Source organism: Balaenoptera physalus (assembly GCF_965194825.1).
Source record: "Balaenoptera physalus genome assembly, chromosome: 4".
NCBI lineage: Eukaryota > Metazoa > Chordata > Mammalia > Artiodactyla > Balaenopteridae > Balaenoptera > Balaenoptera physalus.
The window spans coordinates 145,090,661-145,114,128 of NC_138891.1; the positions used below are offsets into that span (position 1 = coordinate 145,090,661).

Consider the following 23,468-nt stretch of genomic DNA (forward strand, 5'->3'; position numbering starts at 1 on the left):
TGTCCACAACACCAGAAGGAACTCAGGGTGTCCAGGGTTGGAGTACAGAGAGCTTGGCCCTAGGCCCTAGGCAAGAAGAGAATTTTTAGAAAGGAGTGCCACACAATCTCCTCCTGTGGTCTGTCTGGGCCAAGGCCCACCTGGCACACACACCAAGCAGGCCAGGCCACCCTCTGTGGCCCACACTTTCTGGTGGTCAGCGCACGTGCTGTGCCCCCCACCCTGCCCCACCCCGGTCAGTAGACCCTGCAGGCAAATTCCATCCCTGGAGGGGCGGCCTCTCTTTCCATTGATGGTTGGGGGATCTCAGACACAATCTGTTACTAAGATGGGCGCTTCCTAGGTGCCGCTGCCCTGAGCTGTTGGTGGGCCGTCTGGGAACACCTGCCAGCTAGCCTGTCGGCTCCTAGTCCCTGGGCCTGCGTGCGGCTTCATCACCCGTTGCAGGGGACTTGCTGGGGAGCTCCCTGAGAAACAAGGCACTGCAGGCCCAAGTCTTCCTGAGTGGTTTTCCTTTAGTTCAAGCTGACTCTCCTCGTAACGGGAAAGTAAAGTTCTGTAATTTTTTCTCAGAGAGGCCCCACTTTTACGTGCTGGCATTTCCAGGCTGCTCTCAAGAGCCCGCTCCCCCCAGGGTCCCAGCAGAGGCTCTGGTGGCCCCCCCCTTCTCCGTAGTTCTGGGAGGTTTGCCCTTGTGCAAGGTGCTTGGGGAGGGGGTCGGCAACAGAGCCGGGCCCGACTGTGGCCTCAGGTGTGCCCCTTGGGGCTCAGGGGAGAGAAAAGCCAAACTCGGATTTCCAGGCTCTGACACCAACCCCTCGCCTGGGCTGGCACTGCCCTCAGACCCAGCGCCTCTGGGCTGAGCTTTGAGACCCTCCATGAGATTTTCTTGGCCCCCACTCTGGTGCCTGGGACTGGCAGTGCCACCAAGGCAGGGCACCCTGGGTTTGGACAGGGACGTGTGAGGGCCTGGTCCCCGCCTCTCACCTTCAGGGTGCTTCATGCATGAGGTTGGCCAGATCCCCGGGGAGCTGTGGGCCTCGTGCTGGCAGGGCTGTGCTAGCACCAGTGTCCAGCCCATGTTCTGGGGAGGCAAGTGGGCTGCCTGGTAAGCAGACCACTTCCACCGGCCCGTGCAGGAAACTGGCCACCAGCAGGGCTTACCTGTGATCTGGGTGAGCCCAGTGGTTTTTATGGAAGGATCCACAAGTACTTGCTCCACAGCCTGTGCTGTCCTGGGGCCTCTGCTGTCTCGGGGCCTCTGCTCTCATCACCCTGGGCGGTGTGTCGGGGGTTCCCAGGGCTGGACCATCCAGGTCCTCACGGTGGCTTCCCCTGGTGCCCAGAGCCAGGACTGCATCGCTGCGGCCTTGGCCTGCAGCAAGATCCTGAAGGAGCTGTCCAAGGAGGAGGAGGACACGGACAGCTTGGAGGAGATGCTGGTGCTCGCGGACGAGTATGAACAGAGAGCCATCGGTGAGTTCCTGGGGCCGCGGCCTTGGACCTGGGCTCGGCTCCTCCTGGGTCACCCTGCGGTCCTCGCCCCGAGTCTCAGCGCCATCCCTGTTCAGGCTGTGTCATCTGGAGAGGCCATGCTCCGACACTGTCCTCGGCTGTCACTGCTGGGGACACGGCTGCTGTGACGTGACCTTCCTCCCATCCAGGGGTCTTCACCGAGTGCTACCGGAAAGATGAGGAGAGAGCTCAGAAGCTGCTTGTCCGTGTGTCGGAGGCCTGGGGCAAGACCACCTGCTTGCAGCTGGCCCTGGAGGCCAAGGACATGAAGTTCGTGTCTCACGGGGGCATCCAGGTGACCTTCCAGAAACACCTGCCGCGCTGCTGCAGGGGCAGACGCGGCCTCCCACTCACACAGACAGCACAGGAGGTCCCTGTGTGGGAGCCCCCAGCAGGCCCCCAGGAGGTCCCAGGGACAGGACTCGGACGCCCACCCCCTCTACCTGGGGCCTCACGAGGGATACGTGGAGGGGGCAGGGCATCCTCTTGGAGCACCGAGTGCAGGATGCCCTGGCGTTTCCTTGGTGACATGGCGCGCGTGGCACACAGTGGGTGTCCCTCGGAACCCTGGCGCTTCCTTGGAGCACAGCCTCCTGCTGTCACCACGTCCACAGCACTGTCGTGTGCCGGCCGTGCTGGATCCCAGGGACGTGGCGGGGAGGGGGTCCTGTCCACAGCCCCCCACCCCCAGAGAGAGCTCAGAGGGGCCAGCTGGTGAGAGACGGGGGGACAGAAGTCCTGGGCTTGAGCCCTGCTCTCCGCCCCTTCTGTCTGGGAGAGCTGGCCCTGCCCTGCCCACAGGGAGCCTCTTCCTCGGCCGGGAGGTGACAGGCCCTGTGCTGAGCTGCCGTCGCAGTGTGCAGAGTCAGTCCTCCTGGGGGCCTCAGGGAGCACGGGGTCGGGGGTGGGGGACGCCCGTCGCCCTGACACCGGCCCCTGTGTCCGCAGGCCTTCCTGACCAAGGTGTGGTGGGGCCAGCTCTGCGTGGACAACGGGCTCTGGCAGCTGGCCCTGTGCACGCTGGCCTTCCCGCTGCTCTACACGGGCCTCGTCTCCTTCAGGTGCTGGCCTGGCTGTGGGCGGGGGCCGGGGGCTGGGGGCCTGGGGGTCCTCACCACTGCCACTGATCCCAGGGCGGAGGGGACTCATGCTTGGGGGAGGGGCCCCCCGGGCCGAGACCTGCTGTCCCCCAGTACCCGCTGGGGCCGAGCGCCACCCTGCCCGCACCATCCACCGTGGCCTGAGTATTTTGTTACAGCCGGAAAGGAACCCGAGGGCCCTTTGGGGACCCCTCCGTGGGGCCGTCTGGCTGAGCCCCCGCTGAAGCCATGCACGCAGGGGCAGCAGCCGCACGCGGGTCCTGGGCCCCCCTGCTCTGCGGTGTGACCTGGGCGGGCTGTCAGGCGCCTCACGGCCGCGGTCCCCCCACCCCGCGTCTGCCCCCAGGGACAGGCGGCTGCAGGCCGAGGGGGGCCTGCCCCGCATCCGCGCCTTCTTCAGCGCGCCCGTGGTCGTCTTCCACCTGAACATCCTGTCCTACTTCGCCTTCCTCTGCCTCTTCGCCTACGTGCTCATGGTGGACTTCCAGCCCAGGCCCTCGGGCTGCGAGTGCCTCATCTACCTCTGGCTCTTCTCCCTGGTGTGCGAGGAGCTGCGGCAGGTGGGGCCTTGCCCGGCCCCAGCCCCACCCACTGACCCTCCCGCCCCCGGGCCGCTCCCTGGGCTCGGTCACTTTCTCACGGTGGCCCTTGGCCCAGCGCCGTCCCCGGCGAGACTCACGGGACCGCTGAGAACCGCGCAAGGCCCCTCGGAAAGGGTGGCCTGCGGCCCCCCAGCCACACCGGCCCTTGCTCCTCCTCCCCCTGACCTCCCCTCCCCAGGCTCTGCTTTTTGCTTGAAACCCTCTCTGATCACCCCGAACGGGATGCCCTCACCCGTGGCCTCCTGGACCTTGGGGGCGTGTGAGACCCTGGCTCCGCTGTGAAGGGCACTGCAAAGTGTCGGGTCCCGAGACCACTCTTGGGTTTGATAATTCTCCAGAAGCAACCCCAGCGCCCTGAGCCGGCAGCTGGCGGTTACGGGTGAATGACCGCACAGGAGGCCACAGCTTAACATCGGCTGAGGGTCGAGGTGCACGGCAGCGTCCGGCCAAGGATTCTGGACACAGAGCTCCTGTTGCCCCCTTCCCTCGGTGGGCAGGGTGTTTCCTGGGGGTCGGTCGGGTACTGGGGGTGGCCCACCTCCGTGTCCAGCCCCTCTGGAGGTCAAGCTGGCCCTGCGCAGTCCAGGCCCCATCCTGAGTCCCGCTGTGAGCCGACCTGGTGAACAAAGACCCCTTCCGGGCTCGGAGGCCTCCTCGGGGGCCCAGGGCAGGGGGAAAGGCTGATCCTCACGGCTTGTCCCACCCCCACCCCGTTCCCACACTGTCCCCACCTGCCAGTACCTGGAGGCGGCCGGTGGACGTGACCCTCAGCTGGTGTGGGGAGGGGCCGGCCCGCTGAGAGACGCCCGCTCAGACTCACCCCTGCTCTCTGAACTTGGCAGCCAAGAGCCCCAAGATAAAGCCAGCTTAGCTCACATGCGTCAACACCTCCGCCTGCGGGGGATCCTAGGGCACCGTCAGCATCCCCAGGAAGGAGGTGCAGGGTGGGCGGCCAGGCCTGGGGCCGCGCTGGCTCTGCCGGCCTCGCCTCGTCCCGCACGGCCTCCTGCAGCAGAAGCCCCCGGTCCCCGAGCCCCGGCCTCACTGCGGGCAGCCCCAGGACAGAGGGCAGGCCCTTCTCCCGGAGTCTGCCCAGCGGTGCCAGGGAGGGGACCTGCGTGCTCCCGTGGGGCCGCCTGCCCGGCGCACCCAGCTGCTGGGGTCCGGGGTGGGGGCTCCCGCGGGGCAGGGCAAGCGGGGCCGCGGTCCCTCCACCGTCTCTCCCTCCTCTGGGGGCCGCTGCAGGGGGCGGGGAGCTGGGCCCTGACACCTTCGCTTGAGGCTGGGGCCAGCGGAGGCCACGTGTCCTGCCCGCGGCCCCTCCCCAGGAAGCCGTGGTTTGCTGGTTGAGAGGGATAACGCCCTGGGCCCACTGTGTCCCCTGCCAGCTCTTCTACGACCCGGACGAGTGTGGGCTGATGAAGATGGCGCTGCGGTACTTCAGCGACTTCTGGAATAAGCTGGACATCTGCGCCATCCTGCTCTTCATCGCAGGGCTGACCTGCCGGTGGGCTGCCTCCCTGTGTGGCGCCCGCCCCACCCGTCCCACCTGAGGCAGCCGCCCCACGGGGCTCAGCTCCTCTCTGGACACATCTTCCCCGAGGGTGCCCTCCCCCCGCCCAGGGACAGTGAGGGAACCAGGGCTGAGACTCGGGGCTCTGTCACGGCGGGTAGATGCCGTGTGCACGCGCCTGCATCCCAGCCTGGGGCTCTGACCTCTCCACTGCCCGTCAGGGCTGCGCGTATCTGCCCTGCCGTGACCCGCTTTCTCCACCAGGCGAGACTGCCCGGCCCAGCCTTCTGGTTCCCGGGACGCCCATGCGGCCTGGCTTCTCTGCCCGTGGCTGGGCTTCTGGAGCCTCCTAGAGGCTCTGCCCCTGAGCTCACACCCAGCTTTAGTACTCTGGGGTCCCGGGGTTGCCCCTGGACTGGGGCAGGTGAGCAGGAGGCTGGGGCCAGGCCCTCGGGGCGGCCAGCTGAGGCCCTGCTTTGCCCAGCCAGGCTCGTCCCCTCGCTGCTGTACCCCGGGCGTGTCATCCTCTCCCTGGACTTCATCCTGTTCTGCTTGCGGCTGATGCACATTTTCACCATCAGCAAGACGCTGGGGCCCAAGATCATCATCGTGAAGCGGATGGTAAGGGGATGAGGGGCCCCGATGCCAGTTGCAAGTGAGGCGCCCCAGGGCTTCAGCACACCCTGTAAGATCCCCAGTCCCTGCCTTGCCCCTTGGGCTCCCACCCCCGGGCACGCCCGTCTCGGGTCTTTGCCTGTATGTCGCCTCCTCCAGGCAGCCTTGCCTGATCTCCACAGCTCATTCCTGACCCTGGTTACAGCTCCTATCACTCCCCTCCTGGGTCATGGTCACATTGGACCCTTCCTGCACTTCAGGGGGTGCCCAGCGCACCTTTGGGGTGTTGGGGCAGCCCCAGGGCTGTTCCCCCGGAGCTCCTGGCTCTAGGCGTCCATGCCATGGGCGTCGATGGAGTCCCCCTCCGCTGCAGGGCACACAGGAGCCCACCTGTGGGCAGTGAGGGTGTGGGGCTGCAGCCTGCTGTCTCCCTGTCCCCGCAGATGAAGGATGTCTTCTTTTTCCTCTTCCTGTTGGCCGTGTGGGTCGTGTCCTTCGGGGTGGCCAAGCAGGCCATCCTCATCCACAATGAGAGGCGGGTGGAGTGGATCTTCCGGGGGGTCGTCTACCACTCGTATCTCACCATCTTCGGGCAGATCCCGGCCTACATCGATGGTACGATGGGCCCTGACAGCCATGGGAAAGGAGGTGCCAGCCCAGCGGGGGTCCTGCCAGCTCACAGAAGTGGGGGAGGGAGGGCCCGGGGGCCGTGGCTCCTGCAGTGCCTGTGGCCGAAAGAGACAGGTGCACGCTGGGTCCAGCTGAGAAGGGAGGGCGTCAGCTGGCGGAGCCTGAGCTGTACCTCGCAGCTTCGGGGAGATGGGGCCCTGGGGCATCAGCTGACCCCCACCCCCCGGCATTAAATGCTGCCCTATTCCTTCTGTTCCTCCCACTGCAGTCAGAAATAAGTCGTCCTTCTCTGGACACAGAGAACACTCTCTGTGTACTGAGTTTGTTCTCTTGAACAGCTTCATTGAGATTTAATTCACATTACCATAAAGCTCACCTGTATGAAGTGTCCGCTGCAGTGGCTTTTAGTATATTTACAGAATCTAATTTTGGAACATTTGCATCACCCCAAAGAGACACCCCATGCCCATTAGTAGTCACTCCCCTTCCCCCTTCCCCTCAGCCGTAGGTGACCTCTAATCGACTTTCTGTCTCTATAGAATTTGCCTTTTCTGGACATTTCGTATAAAGTGGATCATGTAATACAGAGTCTTTTGTGTCTTGCTTCTTCTACTTAGCATAGTGTTTTCAAGAGTCATCTGTATAGTAGCCTGTATCGCATTTAATTCCTTTCTGTTGCCAAATAATACTCCATTGGATGGATTTGCCATGTTCTGTTTATCCATCCATAAGCTGGTGAACATTTGAGTTGTTTCCACGTTTTGGCTCTTATGCCTAATGTGACTATGTTTTCTATAAATTTTTGTGTGGACACGTTGTCATTTCTTTTGGATGTATACCTGGGAGTGGAATGGCTGGGTCACATGGTAATTCTATGTTTAACTTTTTGAGAAGCTGCCCAACTGTTTCCCACAGCAGCTGCACCAGCAATGTATGAGGTTCCAATCTCTCCACATTCTCGCCAACACTTGTTATTATCTGTCTTTTTTGATTCTAGCCACCCTACTGGGCGGGAAGTGTATCTCACTGTGGTTTGATTTGCACTTCCCTGATGGCCAATGATGTCGAGCATCTCCTCATGTGATTACTGAGCCATCTTCTTTGGAAAAATATCTGTTTCTATCCTTTGCCCATTTTTCAAGTGGGTATCGGTCTTTTCATCGAGTTGTAAGAATTCCTTACATATGGTTACCAGTCCCTTATCATATTTATGATGTGCAAGTGTATTCGCCATTCTGTGGGTTGTCTTTTCACTTTCTTTATGTTGTCCTTTGAAGCACAAAAGTTTTCAGTTTTATTGAAGCTCACCTTGTCAATCTCTTTGATCATTTGTGCTTTTGGTGTCATATCTAATAACACACTGCCCAAGCCAAGGTCAGGAAGACTTATGCCTATGGTGTTATTCTACAAGTTTTATAGCTTTAGCACCTACTTTTGGCCTTTGATCTATTTAGATTAATTTTGTATACAATATAAGAGTCATTCTTTTACAGAAAGCATTCAGTTGTTCCAGCACCCTTTGTTGAAAAGACTATTCTTTCCCCATTGAATTGTCTTGGCACCCTTGTCAAAAATCAATTGACCATGAATGAAAGCGTTTATCTCTAAGCTCTCAGTTCTATTCCATTGATCTATGTGTCTATCCTTGTGCGGATACCACAGTCCTGGCTAGTATAGCTTTGTAGTAAGCTTTAAAATCAGGAAGCGTGAGTCTTTCAACTTTGTTCTTTTTTTCAAGATTGTTTTGGCCTCTGGGTCCTTGGGTCCACATGAATTTTGGGGTCATCTTATCAATTTTTCCAAAAAGAGCATCTAGGATTTTGACTGTAAACATGTGATGTCTTCCACTTATTTAGATCTTTCATTTCTTTCCATAATATTTTTTATTTTTCAGTGTATAAGTTGCACTTCTTTTGTTAAATTTATTCCTAAGTGTTTTATTCTTTTTCATGCTGTTGTAAGTAGAATTGTTTTATTAATTGGATTGTTTACTGCTTGTGTATAGAAATGCACTATATTTTGTATATTGAACTTGTATCCTGAAGCCTTGCTGAACTTCTTTATTAGTTCTAATAGTTTTTAAGTGCATTTTTTGGAGATTTGCTATGATCATGTCATCTGCAAATAGAGATACTTTTACTTGCTCCTTTCCAATCTGGATGTCTTTTATTTCTTTTTCCTGCCTAATTATCCTGGTTAGATCCTCTGGTACAGTGTTGAAACGTATCAAGAACAAATGTCTTTATCTTGTCCCTGATCTTAGGGGAAAGCTTTCAGTCTTTCACTACTAAGTACTCTGTGAGCTATGGGTTTTTTGTAAATATCCTTCATCAGGTTGACGAAGTTCCCCTCTATTCCTAGTTTCTTGAGTGTTTGTATTATGAAAGGGTGTTAGGTTTGTCAGATGCTTTTCCTGCATCAATTGGAATGTTCATATGGTTTATTTTCTTTATATTATTAATATGGTGTATTATATTAATTGATCTTCAGATGTTAAAAGAACTTTGCATTCCTGGGATATATTTCACTTAGTCATGGTGTATAAATCTTTTTATATGTTGCAGGATTGAGTTTGCTAGCATTTTGTTGAGGATTTTTGCATCTATCTTCTTAAAGGGTGTTGGTCTGTAGTTTTCCTTTCTTGTAATGTTTTTATCTGGTTTTGGTATGAGAGTAATACTGGCCTCATAGAATCACTTAGAAAGTAGTCCCTCCTCTTTTATATTTTGGAAAAGCTTATGAAGGATTGGTCTTAATTATTCTTTAAATATTTGGTAGAATTCACCAGAGAAGCCATCTAGGCCTGGACTTTTCTTTGTGTGAAGTCTTAAAACTACAAATTCAATATCTTTACTTGTTATAGGTCTATTTGTGTTTTCTACTTCTTTTTCAGTCACTTTTGGTAGTTTTTGTCTTTCTAGGAATTTTTCCATTTTTTATAAGTTATCTAATTTGCTAGCATACAATTTTTTTGTAGTATTTCCTTATAGTTTTTTCTGTTTTTGTAAGGTTGGTTGCAATGTCCTCTCTTTCAGCTATGATTTAGTCATTTGAGTCTTTCTTTTTTTTCTGGATCAGTCTAGCTAAAAGGTTGTAATTCTGTTAATCTTTTCCAAGAACCAGATTTTGGTTTTGTTGATTTTCTTTATTGTTTTTGAATTCTCTATTTCATTTATTTGCATTCTACTGTTTATTATTCCCTTCCTTCTGCTTGCTCTGGGTTTACTTTACTAAAATGGAAGGTTATTTTATTGATTTGATCTCTTTTTTTTAAAAATATAGGTATTTCTAGCTATTATAATGAGTTTCTATCTTAGAAAATTAGTAGCACTTTCAAAAATATATTTGATTACAGAACAGTGCATACTCATTGCTAAAAAAATTTTAAATTCAAGTTAAGTATAAAGAGGAATGTTCATAATCCTACCTCCCAAAGTTAACCACTATTAACTTAGTATATTTTCTCAGAGATTTTTAAATGCACAAATGGAATATATATTTATGTTTTGTAATATTATATTACAAATATTATAATAAAGGATAAAGGATAAGTATTATCCTTTACTTTTCTGCAATTGTGTGGCTATATTTTGTTTTGTAATCGCTTGTTCCACATATAGGAATGCTGCCTCTGTAGCTTTTTTCCTTTCTCGTGTCTCCCTTCTCTTTTTGATAGTTGTTAATTTTCTCCTTGAATCCTTTCCCACCGCGTTTTTCTCCCCAGGGTTGGGACCTGTGCCTTATGATGACACAGCCCCTCCTGGTGCTGCCCCCGCCTGGGGCCCAGAAAGCGCCCTGGTGGGATGGATGGCTGGATCTGGGCAGGGCACGTGCCCGCCTGGAGTACAGGTCTGGCTTCCCTTGGCAGCCGCACTTCCTGCCCGCGAGGATGCTTGGGGGTAGATGGGTGCCCCTCTTCGGGCTGCCCTCGCGCCTGAGCTGACAGCTGTGGTCACCCAGATGTGTGGGTGTCCAGGTCTGCGGGCTCATCGCCCGAGGACCCTTGTGCTTCCACTTGGCTTTCTTGGTTCACCTGCCCCCTCACTCCCGATGCAGGCGTGAACTTCAACCTGGACCATTGCAGCCCCAATGGCACCGACCCCTACAAGCCCAAGTGCCCCGAGATCGACGCGACGCGGCGGGAGCCCGCCTTCCCCGAGTGGCTGACGGTCATCCTGCTCTGCCTCTACCTGCTCTTCACCAACATCCTGCTGCTCAACCTCCTCATCGCCATGTTCAAGTAAGCGCCCTGCGGCCTGGCCGGGCGCACACCCCTGGCCCTCCCGCCATCCCCATGGGGTGCGGACGGGGCGGAGCCCGGCACCCGGGACCTGGCTCAGCCCAGGTTGACCGTGCGCGGCCACGCTCTCTGGTCACCGCTGAGCCCGTCCCAGGCACTGCTGCTGCGGGACCAGTGCACGGGCCGTGTGCCCGGAGGCTGCAGGCTGGGGAACACGGAAGTCTCGCCCCTCCCACCCTGGAGGGAGCGGGTGCGGGGCAGCGACCTGGCTGAGGCCGGCTCTAGATGTGGAGGTGCGTGTCACACTTATTGAACATCCGACGATGCAGGATGACCTATATTTACTCTCCATGGCTCAGGGCATCGCCAGGCCCTCAGTGCCCCTCCCGGCCTCCGCAGAAGGGCCCCTGACACCCGTGGTGACCCTGGTGAAAATTCCTTAATTCCTGGTTTGGGCACCGTTTCTCTTCCCTTTCATCAGCTAGCGTGATGAGATTGCCACTTTCTGATTTACCACGTGTTCTGAACAGTGAGAGACCCTGACCTGTGCTGGGCTGTGATAGAGACAGAGAGGCCAGAAGGCTGGCGGGCAGGGGCTGCATCTTGGCCCTGCCTGGCCTCCCTCCCTCCCTCCGAGGGCCTCTCTCTGGCAAGGATTCGGGTCAGTTGAAGTCCATCCACGAGACACACACATTGCAGAGAATAAACGTGTCGGCCTGTTGAAGACACCGTCCCTTCTGTGTGTCAGATTCAAGGGACGAGCCCCTGTTAGAGTCCAGTGCAGGACACTGTGCATCTCCCAACACACGCAGCTCTGTTTTACCCTCTAACGAGGTCTGTAGAACCTAAAATCTAGGTCTTCTTTCTTCCTTCTCCCCTTGGCTCCCAGGAAGCTCAGAATTCTGAGGCCGGCAGTTCAGCTGCCTTTTCCTGCGTCTGGAGTGGCCCCCTGGGTGGTGTGTGTGCTCTTTATGGGCCGTCACGGCAGACACGCCGGGCAGTGACACGCGTGTGTTTGTAACCGTGTTTGGGTGGCCCGTGTTCCCCTGTAACCAGTGCTCTCTGCCCCCTGCAGCTACACGTTCCAGCAGGTCCAGGAGCGCACGGACCAGATCTGGAAGTTCCAGCGCCACGACCTGATCGAGGAGTACCAGGGCAGGCCCCCTGCGCCGCCCCCCTTCATCCTCCTCAACCACCTGCATCTCTTCATCAAGAGGGTCATCCTGAAGGTCCCCACCAAGCGGCACAAGCAGCTCAGTAAGCTGCCGTCTCCCTCATCCCAGAGCTGCGTCTGGGGCGCAGACGGGGTGGGGTGGGGGCAGCAGCTCCTTGGAGAGTTCCGGAAGCTCGGTGGGCGTGCAGACCGCTCAGGCCACCGACTTCCCACCAGCCCACTGGGGGCGGGTGTCAGGGTCTCGGCCCCTCCCTGCGGGCCCCCGAGTGGGTCAGAGGCTCCCCTCCCCCGACAGAGAACAAGCTAGAGAAGAACGAGGAGGCGGCCCTCCTGTCCTGGGAGATCTACCTGAAGGAGAACTACCTTCAGGACCAGCAGATCCAGCAGAAGCAGAGGCCGGAGCAGAAGATCCAGGACGTCAGCGACAAGTACGGGACCAGGGCGGTCCCCTCGGGGTTCCTGAAACGTGTGCTCTTGCCACACAGCACACACGGCACCGGGGGGAAGGCAGCTCAGAAACCCCAAACGCAAAGGACGAGAGCGTTTGGAAGTATTTTTCGTATAAAAACAGAGGCCGCGTTGGGTGCAATTCCTATGTTGTAGCAAAAGAAGACAGAAACCAAACCAACATTCCCCAGACAACGGGGCTGCGTCCTCCTCCTTCCAAAGTCCCCAGCGGTAGCTTCCCCCATTGTGACTCGGCTGTGGAACTCGTGGCAAATCGAGGGGAGGAGCCGGGCGTGTGCGCGTCTGCACACCTGCACCTCTCGCCCAGCCATGCCCCCCCCAAACCCCGGGGCTGTTGGGCAGCCCTGTGAGCCGGGGGCATCCGTTGGCTAAGAGATCTTCCCCTTGGGCCACTAGGCGGTGCTCATTCTATACGGAAACGTATGGTATAAATACTTTCAAATTAAGAGGAAGATGTGTGAAATTAAGGCCAACAGACCCTGGGCTGCTGGATCTGATAGGCCACCCACCTGCAAAGAGGCACCAGGCTTCCTTCACATCCCGCCCCCGGCTGGCCTGCGGGGCTCAGCTGTGTCCTCTTGCAGGGTGGACACCATGGTGGACCTGCTGGAAATGGCACATCTGAAGCAGTCGGGCTCCATGGAGCAGAGACTGGCCTCCCTAGAGGAGCAGGTGGGTTCCGGGCTGGGACCTCTGTTTCTGGGCACAGTTCCGATGGACGTGGAAGGTCGCTCTGTGGTGTGGTGGCTTTGAGAGTGAGCATACTGGGAAGCCAACCAGGAGAAGGGGGCGGTGACATCGGGGCCGTTGCTCCCAGCTGGCAGGGGCACCTTCTCCGTCCTGCAGAGAACTCCACCAAACGCTCCCCTGCCTGAGCTCTGCCACAGCGCACGGTGTGACGGCCACATCGGGGGCTGGTCTGAGGGAACAAACTCTTGACCTTCCCCTGGCCTCCTTGGAGCTATCCTCTGAGACAGCCGCTGTCTCCAGACTCTGCACCTGGAACCTGGGAGGGGGCCGTGGAAATTACTAACAGCCCTTGGCTGCTTTCTCAGGCTGCCAGCTATGCTGGGAGGGAGGGAGGCCATGGGGCCAGCAAGGATGCGTATGGATGTCCGTGTGGACAACTGGACTGAGGGGCAACATCGGAAAGCAGCATGTGGATGTCTCAAAGCAGCTCCAGATGAGAGAGCGGTGGCCAGTAGGCGACAGGAGAGCCCCTCCCCCCTCAGTGTCCACTGACAGCACCCCCATCAGCTGGGCAGCCCTGAGTGGCCTCACGTCCAAGAGTCATTGTCTCATAGGCCAGCTGGGCTCAGGTGCCTGAGTGATGCTGAGGGACAGTAATGTGTATTAGTTCATCCATCCATCCATCCGTCCATCCATTCTTCCATCCATCCATCTGCCCATCCATCCATCCATCTATCCATCCATCCGTCCATCCATCCATTCTTCCATTCCTCCATCTGCCCATCCATCCATCCATCCATCCATCCATCCATCCGTCCATCCGTCCATCCATCTATTCATCCATCCCTCCATTCATCCATCCATCCATCCTTCCAGTCATTCATGCATCCATCTATCCATTTATCTGTCCATCCATCCATCCCTCTATCCATCTGTCTGTCCATTCATCATCTATCCATCCATCCATCCATCCATCCCATGTTTCCTGTGTGCCTCCTCCGTGCCTGTCCAGAGCTGGCCTTGAGAATGTCAGGGTGACTGGCATTATCTCATCCTTGAGGATTCCCATTCAGGGGGAGGCACAGACATAAAGGTTCATTGTCACAATGTAGTTCAATAGGCACAGTGAAGGAGGTGGATGCAGGGGCTTCGGTCAGGGAGGCCTTGGGACTCCAGGACGAGGAGGGGTGGACCAGGCAGAGGCCAGGTCCCTGCCCCTCCGTGCCCCTCCTGCTGTGCCCTGACCCTGTGCCCCCCAACCCCGTGGGCCTGCCCTGGGTTCCCCTCCTCACTCTGAGTGCTCTGGCCCCAGGGCCTGTGCCTTGTGACACAGGGTAACAGGGTGGGTGGGAGCTAGGCATTCCGTGTGGGGGCAGGTGTTGACCAAATCTTGTTTGGGACGTGCCTTCCAGGTGGCCCAGACGTCCAGAGCGCTGCACTGGATCGTGAAGGCCCTGAGGGACAGCGGCTTTGGCTCGGAGGAGGGCGTCCCCACCCTGGGTGAGTGGGTGGCTGTACCAGCAGCTGGTCTCTACCACCTGTGCTCTTTTGCGTCCGGGGGTCCGTGGGGAGGAGATGCAGCAGGCCCAGTGCCTCAGGGAGCATGGCGCACCCCACAGATGCACGTGCAGAGTGTGGCCAAGTCCCCTGCTTGACCAGCTGGGGACTTCCAGAGGTCGCCTGGCCCCCAGCCCCATCCCCTTCCTGTGCATCAAGCTACAAAGTGGGGGCAGCTCCAGCAGATACCCGAGACCCAGGCACGTCGACTGGGTGACAGAAAGCAAGTCTTTGTTCCTAAATTTGCAGTCGGCCAGGAAATGGGCATGAGTAACCCTCCTGGGGTGTTGCTGGCCCCGGAGGAGCAGTGTGCCCTCCTCAGCGGGACAAGCTTCTGTAAGGGCCTGTGCGTCCGGCTGATTACTGAGAGCTCTCCTGGGGGCTGTCCAAGGTGGTGGTTGCCTCACCCCAGGTCTCTGTCCTCCTGGGCCACGTGCTGGGGGCCCTGGGGAGGGTACCCTCTTTGGGGCTGGCATTCAATCCGGGCTTGGGGAAGTAGAGGCAGCCCAGAAGTTTGTGGGAAAGGACCATAGAGGGTGGCCCTGTCCTGCGCGCCTGGCACCCGAGTCCGGGCCCAGCTTTGCCCACAGCTCCGTGGGGCTGTTCCCATTCCCAGCACCCCAGAAGGCCTCGGTGGGGCGGGACCCTGAGCTGGACGGTGGGCTGAAGGTGGAGGACCCGGGCGACGCCTACCACGTGGATGCCCGGCACCTCCTCTACCCCAACTGCCCCGTCCAGCGTTTCCCGGTGCCCAACGAGAAGGTGCCCTGGGAGGTGAGTGCCTGTCCTGCCGCGTCCACCAGGCTGCAGGGGCCCGGTGTCCTGGGGGGAAGCAGTCCAGCCCCCCGGGGTGGATAAGCCCTCTGCGGCCTCACAGGGACATGACAACAGATGAGAAAACGGAGGCACGCGGTCCACGTGGCCAGAGGGGGTGGAGCTGGGGTTTGAGCCAGGACGCTGGTGGGCCTCCATCCACACACAGCCGACTGCCCTGCTTGTCCGACCCCTGTCCCCAGTGAACGGTCCCCGCCCTGTTTCTGAGTGCCGGGGAGGCCGGAGGTGGAGAGAGAGAGAGGGAGAGATGGTTGAGGCATGGGGGTGCCCCCCCCCGGTCTTCTCTCTGGTTTTCCTTGGAACATTCCAGGCTGTTACTCTTCCCCAGTCTCCGCCAGTGGGACCCCTTCTCCCCTCTAGAGCCCAGCCTAGCCCCCCATCCCCCATCCTGGGGGCTGGTCCGTGTGTGTGCGTCCTCAGGTCTGCTGAGCTCGGGCTCCCGGGCCCTTTGGGCCGTCCCAGGGTCTTGGGCTCTGAGGTCAGCCGTCCTGGGCGCCAGCTGACCTGGGGTGGTGACCGACTGAGGGGAGCCCCGTGTCGTGCAGACGGAGTTCCTTATCTACAACCCGCCCTTCTACACGGCCGACAGGAAGAACAAAGACCTGGTGGACCCTGTGGGGGAGTGAGTGCCCTGCTTCCTGCCTGGACTGGTGGCCCGTCCTCCCTGGGGGCTGGGGCCATGCATGCTGGGAGGGCGGCGGCCGGGGAGGGGCCCTCGTGGTGGACCCCCTGAGGGCTCACCGCAGCCGCTCTGCATCCCGCCGTCTTTGTTGGGGACGCGACCTCTCCTCTCGCTCCCAGCGCACTGGAGCCTCTGTCCAGGATCAGCTACAACGCGGTGGATGGACGCCTGGACCGGCGCAGCTTCCACGGGGTCTACGCCGTGCAGGATGGGCTCCCTCTGTGAGTGCAGCCTGGCCCTCCTCCGCGGCCTCTGGGGGTTTCCTTCTGGGGTCAGGTCTCCTCTCCGGCAAAGTAGGCATTTTTCTGATAAAACAAACAAAATACAGAAGAAAAGAAACATCCACATAAGGCGTTTCCTTCGTGGGGAGGTGGGGGCCGTGGGCTGGCCCCGCTGGCCTGGGTGCTGCACCCTCGTCCCCCGATGTAACCTTTACGGCTTCCGTTCCTGTGGTGTGGAAATGGGGTAAAACGTGGACCGCCCGGCTGCCAGCTGCACTGATCGTGAGAATGAAGAGGGGGAGCTGTTAAAGTGCCCCTGGGGTTACGTGTAGGGGACGGAGGTGTTTCCAGGTCTGCTCTCTGTAGGGACGGGCACTGAGCCCCACTGTACAGGTGAAGAATCAACATAAAGATGTCAGGTGACCCGTGGCGTCAGGCCCAGCAGGCACTTAGTGGACGCCTACTGTGTGCCAGCCTGGGGTTTGGAGGTCAGAGGGCCTCCTCTGATGGGGTTTGCTGGGGAAGCAGCACCACAGGGTGGAGGCCGAGGAAAGTCAGTCAGCATCTGCGGAGGGACCACAGATGGCCAGGACGTGGGGACCCCATGGAGCAGGCGGTCGTTGAGGGGACCTGGGGGGGGAGGTGTGTGCTGGGCCTCTGGGGAAGGTTCTGGAACAGGGAGCAGAGGCTGTGGAAGGAGGTGGTGGGGCAGGAGAACAGACGTGACCAGGAGCGGCTCCAGCTCTGGACAGGGGAGGGGCCTAGGGGGACGTGGTGTTCAGGACGAGAGCAGGACGGAGTGTCAGGCGGGGCGGGGCGGGGTGGGGGGGGACCGTCGGGTGCCAGGTCACAGGACGGCCGAGGCCCTCAGATGCAGCACGATGGTCGCTCAGGCGCTCTCTGGGGGTGTCTGCGGTGGGGCTGGGCTTCTGCTCCCAAGGAGACCCCTTTCCTTTCCAACTCACGCCAAGGTGACCTGAAGCCTTGGAGTCCCCCAGGGACAGGATTCGGGGTGGACAGCCCCAGCGGGTGATGCGGAGTCGGCCAGTCAGTCAAGGGGCCCGTGGGCGTCGGGGGTCGGCTCCGGGGCTTCATAGGGTGGCCTCCTCCCTGCTCCCGTCCATCCTGGGCCGGGGCAGTTGTGGGCGGAACCGGCACACGCCCCATCAGAGGCCCCGCCTGCTGCCCCGGCCTGGCTCTCCGGCTGCAGGCGGCAGGCTGAGCAGACCCCTGTCCGCGCAGGAACCCCATGGGCCGCACAGGGCTGCGCGGGCGCGGGGACCTCAGCTGCTTTGGCCCCAACCACACGCTGCAGCCCGTGGTCACCCGGTGAGTAGCCCCGGATGAGCACACAGCGTGCGCCACGCGCCCCACCCCGTAGTGGCCTGGATGAGCGCGGGCGCGCCCCAAAACACAGGGCAGGAGCGTCTGTGCCCCCAGGAAAGCCCAGGCCCTTCCTGCCCCCAGGCTGCCCTCACTTCCTGTGGGTCCCCCTCCCTCAGAGGCCCCTTGTGGCGGGGGACAAAGCCAGGGCCAGGGCTCACTACGCAGACAAAATGAAAATCCATATCAGTCTACCCGTCATTTCCAAAGAGTCACAGAGGTGGAAGGGCTGGGTCCAGGGCACGTGCTTCTTTAAGGCTTTTGATAGAAAAATATTCTCCCAAAAGGCCTACCCATTCTAGTCAGACCAGCAGTTATGGGAGCGATGGTTACCATCTCTGTGCCTCTGAAGCAGGTGCTCAGGAGTGGGGGGCGGTGCCTTGGCCTCCCCCGCAGCGGGGGAGGGGCTGACATCAGACCATCCCTCCTGCAGCTGGAGGCGGAACCAGGACGGCGCCATCTGCAGGAAGGGCATAAAGAAGATGCTGGAGGTGCTGGTGGTGAAGCGCTCCCTCTCAGAGCACTGGGTGCTGCCCGGGGTGAGCCCGCGCCTGCCGTCCCAGGTCCCGGGGCCCTGCGTGCCTTTGTCCCTTCCACCCACCAAAGGAACACCACCCCCTGTGGTCGCTGCCCTGGACAGCTCAGACTGTCCTTGGTCCTGAATGACAAAGGCCGGTCCCTGCCTTTTAGAGGGAATTCTCCCTCCTAGTACCTTGTTTTGCGGTTGTGAAAACGGGTTCAGGTGCTCTTCGGAGTGTAAGCACTAATTGAGCACCTACTGCATCCCAGGGGGCACCAGGCTCAGGGCTGGGGCTGCCTCGGAGGCTAGACTGGGTCTCCCTGCAGAGCTCAGGGGTTGGGGTCAGACGCGGCTCCCAGGTGGGTGTCTCAGGCACGCACCTGCCCCTAGCCCTGGGGCCCGAGCTGAGCCTGGGGCAGGGGACGGGGGTGCACAGGCCCTCAGCTCAAGGGCGGCAGCTCCTTGCAGGACCGAAGGCCGGCGTGCACCCCAGAGGCCTTGTGGTGACAGAACTGGGGTGTGGAAGGCCCTGGGCCTGTCCTGTCCAAGTGGGCCCAACCACTCAGATCCTGACCCGTCAATCTGCCCTCTGCCCCCCACGACCCTGTCACTGCTCTGGGGTTGGAGTAGGCTGACCCTGGCAGGAGGACCGTGTCGCCCACCAGGCCCCCGGCCGGTCTCTGGGTGCAGCTCTGTCCGGGGTCCCCTCCTCTGAGCCTGTACCCGGGAGTCCGTGATTCGCCCAGCTCAGCAAGAGGCCGTCGGGTTTCCCCACCACCCACCCGGTGGCCCAGCAGCTGCTCTGCTGTGACAGCAAGTTAATGGGTGTGTGAGGGGCAGTGGTGCCACTGAGGGTCTTGAGACCCCAACCAGGATTCCAGGGCCCTGGGCGGCTCTCGTTCTTGCAGCCATAGCCCCTGTGCCCTCTAGCTGAGGGAGCCCGGCTCTGAGCCCAGGCCCGGCCCTCTCCTCCCGCGGGTTCTCCGGCACCATTCAGCCTCCCTCTCTGGCACTTTGGTCTCTCCTGCCGACGGGCATCTTCTGAGCTGTGTCCCTGTGTCCCCGAGAGAGGTACTGAGGGGCATATGATGGTCCCTGCCACCGCAGCCAGCGAGGGGCTAGGGCGTCTCCAGGGCCTACGTGGATGGACGTGATGTGGACTGAGGGGGTCCCCTAGACGGATGGGGAGGGGAGTGCGGGTGCAGGCCCATGTCCGGGGCGTCGGGAGTGGCCGGGAGCCCGGTGTGCCAGAGCAGAGGCTGGAGACGGGGACAGGGGTGCACACAGACAGGACACAGCCCGGCTGGTGGTCAGGGTGGCGGCGGTCGGGGGGCTGGCTCCCCTACAGTGCCCTGCGCGCCTCACAGGCTGTGCCACCCTCCTGCCCCGCGGGCTGACCTGGACTCTGGGCTCTGGGCAATGTCACTCCAGCCCTGAGGCAGCCGCTGCCAGACACTTGTCCGCCTGTGGCTCCAGGGGCTGGCCCGCGGCCCACGCCGGGCAGGTGGCCAGAGGAAGCAGGTCCCCAGACAGCCGCGCTGACCCGCCCCTTCCTCCCTCTCCGCTCAGGGCTCCCGGGAACCAGGAGAGACGCTGCCCCGGAAGCTGAAGCAGGTCCTCCGGAGAGAGTTCTGGCCTTCCTTTGAGAGCCTGCTGACGCACGGCATGGAGGTGAGGTGACCTTTCTGCTTGCCTCGCACCTGTGCGTCTGGGGCCCCGAGGTGCGGGTCGTGACAGCTGCAGGGCGGGCTGCATGGAGCTGGGGAGCCTCCTGGAGGGACCCACGTGGCCGCGGCTCTGGGCCCCTCACCTTCTCTCTCTGTCTGGGTTTGCCCCTCCCGAGATCAAGTGGGGGGCCACAGCCTCTGCTGGCCTGGGGCCGGGGCACGCCTGGTGTCCGGCCCACACTCCCTCTTGCCCTGAGCACAGCTGGGCACAAAGATGTAACTCGCTTTTCAGTTAATTTGCAAAGGCCATATTTTTAGGTCCACATTTCCAAATCCACCTCACTCTTTTTCACGACCACATAATATTTTGTGCCATGATTTATTTAAACAGTCCTCCAAGTGGGCATCTGAGTCGTTGCTGGTTCTGTCTCTGTGGAGTCTCAGGATGAAATAGGCAATGGCTGATATTTACGGTTTTGACCTACAAACCAAGCAGTTTCACACGGCTTGTCCCCTGCAGCCCCACAGGGAGCACTGCCATCTCTCGTTTCTCTGCTTTGTAAAAAGAAACTTCTTTCATTTGTTGAGGTAAAATCCAAACAACATAAAAGGAACCATTTTGAAGTGAGCAGTTCAGTGGCATTTAGTACACAGACAGCGTGGCGTGGTCACCACCTCTGTCTAGTTCCAGAACATCCCATCACCCCGAAAGGAAGCCCAGACCCATCGGCAGTCACTCCCTCCCCTCCCCCGGCCCCTGGCACCCACGAGGCTGCTTCCCGTCTCTGTGGATTTGCCTGTTCTGGACATTTATTATAGGTGGAACAGCGTGCAGCCTTTGGTGTCTGGCTTCTTTCACTTTGCGTAATGTTTTGAGGTCCACTGGCCCCTTTTAATCCTTCCAAGGACAGTCGAGGCAGGTCTGGGTACCAGGCCAGAGACCAGAAGGGAGACGAGTGAGGCTGTGGGTCCCCACGATGTGTCAGTCAAGCTGAAGGTGGTGTTGGGGGCAGGTGGACGGGGTGGGGGAGAGCCAGGTGGGGCTTGGGTGCAGTGGACAGCGGGGCTCAGAGCATCCCGGACCCGGACCGGCTGCAGAGAAAGCGTGGGGCCCCTTCCTCTGGGAGAAGACCGGGGGGCTCAGGGCTCCGTTAGGCGAACCAGCTCACACCTGTGCTGCCTCCCAGGTGTACAAAGGGTACATGGATGACCCGAGGAACACGGACAACGCCTGGATCGAGACGGTGGCCGTGAGCGTCCACTTCCCAGACCAGGGCGACGTGGAGCTGAAGAGGCTGAACTCTGTATGTGGCCGGGGTCTCAGGCTCTGAGGAATGGGGGGGCCGGGGGCATCAGTGGCCCGAAGAGCCTCGGGGCCTATAGGGAGAGGTCTGAGGGGTTCCGGGGCCTGGGGCCAGAGCTGGCCAGGACCAGAGAGTGGGAGCTGCGGGGGTCAGAGTTGTGCCAGAGGGTACCCAGGGGGCATCCGGGAGAGGCCAGAGGGCAGCAGCAGGAGGCTGGGGCGCAGCCGGGGCTGGCCAGGAACCCTGGGGGCCTCCAGGCTCGCACCCAGGGGAGGCTGGTTCCAGCACTTTTGTGGGGATGCCGTCCCCCGTACTTAGATCAGTCCTCCGTACCCCTAATCCAGAACTGGGACCAGGAAGTCCCAGGGAACAAAACCCGGGCTGTGTCCGCGGGAAAGAAAACCCCAGAACAAGGCTGCACCTCTTCTCTCTCCTCCTTCAAGGGTTTTTAAGGCTTTGTGGGCATTTTCTGATTCGCGCCTGTGCAGCAGAAGGATAAAGCAAGCGGCCATTGGCCAGGCCTGTGGCAGGGCCGGGAGCCAGGTCGCGGGGTCCCCGCCACCCCCTGACGTCTGTAGTCTCGGGGTGTCTGGGTGGGGGCAGGGCCGGCTCAGGAGGGAGTCAGGATCTACCCCTGTCCTCGCAGCACCTGCACTCCTGCGATGCAGGCGTGTCCATCCGGTGGCAGGTGGTGGACGAGCGCATCCCGCTGTACGCCAACCACAAGGCCATCCTCCAGAAGGTGGCCGCCTTGTTCGGGGCCTACTACTAACCTGGGGACGCAGCCCGGGCAGCTCTGCAGGGGCCGGCGGAGCTGCTCCATCCACGGCCCACTCGGATCAGCAGCCCCTCCTGCCCAGCTGTTGAACTAGGAGGCTTCGGGGTGCCCTGGGAGGAGAGCTGAGCAGGGCACAGGGGGGCTCCGGCCACGAGGCAGGGCCTCAGGGTTGAGGTGGCCACGGACACCCCACCAGCCGACACTGCTTCTCCTGAGCCTGCTGGCGGCCAGTGGACACCCTCCTGGCCACGTCCTGTGAGCAGCATGTCCACCGTCAGAGGTGTCTCCACCCAAGGCTGGCACTTCCTGGAGAGTCGGGGTTCCCCTGTGGCCTCCTCCTCGGGCCCACACCCCCGAGAGGGCCTCCACCGTGACCTAACTCAGACCCTTGCCTGGCCTGGGGCGGGGCACCGTGGGACCCATTTCCCTTGGCTGTCAGGGCTGAGCCCCTTAGCAGGGCAGGAGGCGCAGGCAAGCTCCGGCCTCCTCCCGAGATGCAGAGGTCTCTGCCTGTGTGCTGCCCCGGGACCCAGGCGGGGAGGACGCAGACGCACTGGGCGGGCGGGGGCTCTCCTGCACATGGTGCCCCCTCCCCTCACCCTGAGAGCCCAGGAGGAGCGGGCGGTAGGTGCGGACTGAGGGGCCACCCAGCTCAGTATCAGCGACTCACAGGCCATCAGCACAAGCCATCAGGAGTCATGGAATGTTGTGAAAACCCCACATTAAATCTGCTTTCCTACACCAGCTTCGCCCGCCTCTTCTATGCTTCCCTCAAATAAAGTTATAGACACAAGCAGTGGTCAAGGGTCTGTGTCTGGGTCACCAAGACCTCACCCAGCCCACAGCCAAGCTTCCTGGGGCCTGAGGGGGTCTCCTGTGGACACCCTGCAGCCCCTCCGGTCCAAACTCATGATTTCTCCTCCAATCAACACCCCCCCAACACACACACACACACACACACACACACACTCCTCTTCCTCATTTCCTAGACCCCGGCTCCGGCCCCCAACTTGGGACTCAGCCCCTTGTGCCTCCCCCTCGCCCCCCACCCTGCAGGTGCTCAGCCACTGTGGGGGCCTTGGTTTTTTATCTAGAATCTCATATCCAGCCAAACTAGTGTTCAAGTGGCAGCACCAAACAAAGACATTTTAGAAGCATAAGGACCCAGACAGTGTGTTCCTCATGCACCCTTTCTGAAAGAATTTCTCAAAGATGAATTACAGAAAAGCAAAACACACTGTCTTAGTCAGCTTGGGCTGCAGAACAAGGCACCACAGATGGAACATTCACTTTCTCACAGATCTGGAGGCTGGGAGTGGGGGTCAAGGTGTGGGCAGGGTGGTTCCTGGTGAGGGCTCTCCCCTGCTTGGCCATGGCCACCTTGAACTGTGTCCTCAGGTGGCCTTTCTTTGGAGTGTGCAGGAGTGGGGGGTGGCCTCTGGTTCTCCTCTTATAGGGGCACTAATTCTATCAAGTCAGGGCCCCACCCTTATGACCTCATTTAACCCTACTTCCTTAGAGGTCCTCCCTCCAAATACAGTCACACTGGGGATTATGGCTTCAACGTAGGAATTCTGGGGAGGGACACAAACATTTAGTCCAATACACGCACACACACACATGTGCGCGTGCACAGACTGAGCTCTGTGGAAGCAAAGGAACCAGTAAATGTAGGGCCAAGTCTTACCATTGTTGAGGCATAATATAAAAAGAAAATTTAATGATAGCTTCTTGTTGAAACCCCAGCTGGTCTCCCTGGGAGCCGGCAGAAGAACAAACGCAGCCAATCCAAGTGCAACACAGGTCTCCTCTTGCTCATGAGGAAGAAATAGATGCTGACCGGGCATAGCGCTGGGAGAGAAACGCAGGCGGTGAGACTTGTAAGTGTATTACAGGTCCAGGGTGACCTCCAGAGGATAGAAAGAGAGGAATAATGTCAAACCACCGGAGGAAACAAAAGGAACGACCAAATCAA

At 59.2% G+C, this 23,468-nt stretch overlaps 1 protein-coding gene across 5 annotated transcripts in view; it reads left to right on the forward strand.

Annotated features, from left to right (window-relative positions):
- The window catches only part of TRPM2 (transient receptor potential cation channel subfamily M member 2), a 55,698-nt gene extending 33,464 nt beyond the window's left edge, over window positions 1-22,234 (forward strand). For all 5 annotated transcript variants that reach the window (XM_082459864.1, XM_082459868.1, XM_082459865.1 and 2 more), the window contains 20 exons: window positions 1,347-1,476; window positions 1,665-1,810; window positions 2,464-2,576; window positions 2,962-3,175; window positions 4,606-4,724; window positions 5,219-5,351; window positions 5,789-5,960; window positions 10,032-10,215; window positions 11,291-11,472; window positions 11,685-11,817; window positions 12,442-12,529; window positions 13,960-14,047; window positions 14,721-14,878; window positions 15,484-15,560; window positions 15,740-15,841; window positions 17,084-17,170; window positions 17,658-17,763; window positions 19,314-19,415; window positions 20,599-20,715; window positions 21,362-22,234. In XM_082459864.1, the coding sequence (XP_082315990.1) occupies window positions 1,347-1,476; window positions 1,665-1,810; window positions 2,464-2,576; window positions 2,962-3,175; window positions 4,606-4,724; window positions 5,219-5,351; window positions 5,789-5,960; window positions 10,032-10,215; window positions 11,291-11,472; window positions 11,685-11,817; window positions 12,442-12,529; window positions 13,960-14,047; window positions 14,721-14,878; window positions 15,484-15,560; window positions 15,740-15,841; window positions 17,084-17,170; window positions 17,658-17,763; window positions 19,314-19,415; window positions 20,599-20,715; window positions 21,362-21,487 (2,577 nt within the window). In that variant the 3' untranslated portion in view covers window positions 21,488-22,234. The remainder of the gene's footprint in view (window positions 1-1,346; window positions 1,477-1,664; window positions 1,811-2,463; window positions 2,577-2,961; window positions 3,176-4,605; window positions 4,725-5,218; window positions 5,352-5,788; window positions 5,961-10,031; window positions 10,216-11,290; window positions 11,473-11,684; window positions 11,818-12,441; window positions 12,530-13,959; window positions 14,048-14,720; window positions 14,879-15,483; window positions 15,561-15,739; window positions 15,842-17,083; window positions 17,171-17,657; window positions 17,764-19,313; window positions 19,416-20,598; window positions 20,716-21,361) is intronic.
- Window positions 22,235-23,468: the final 1,234 nt, after the last annotated feature.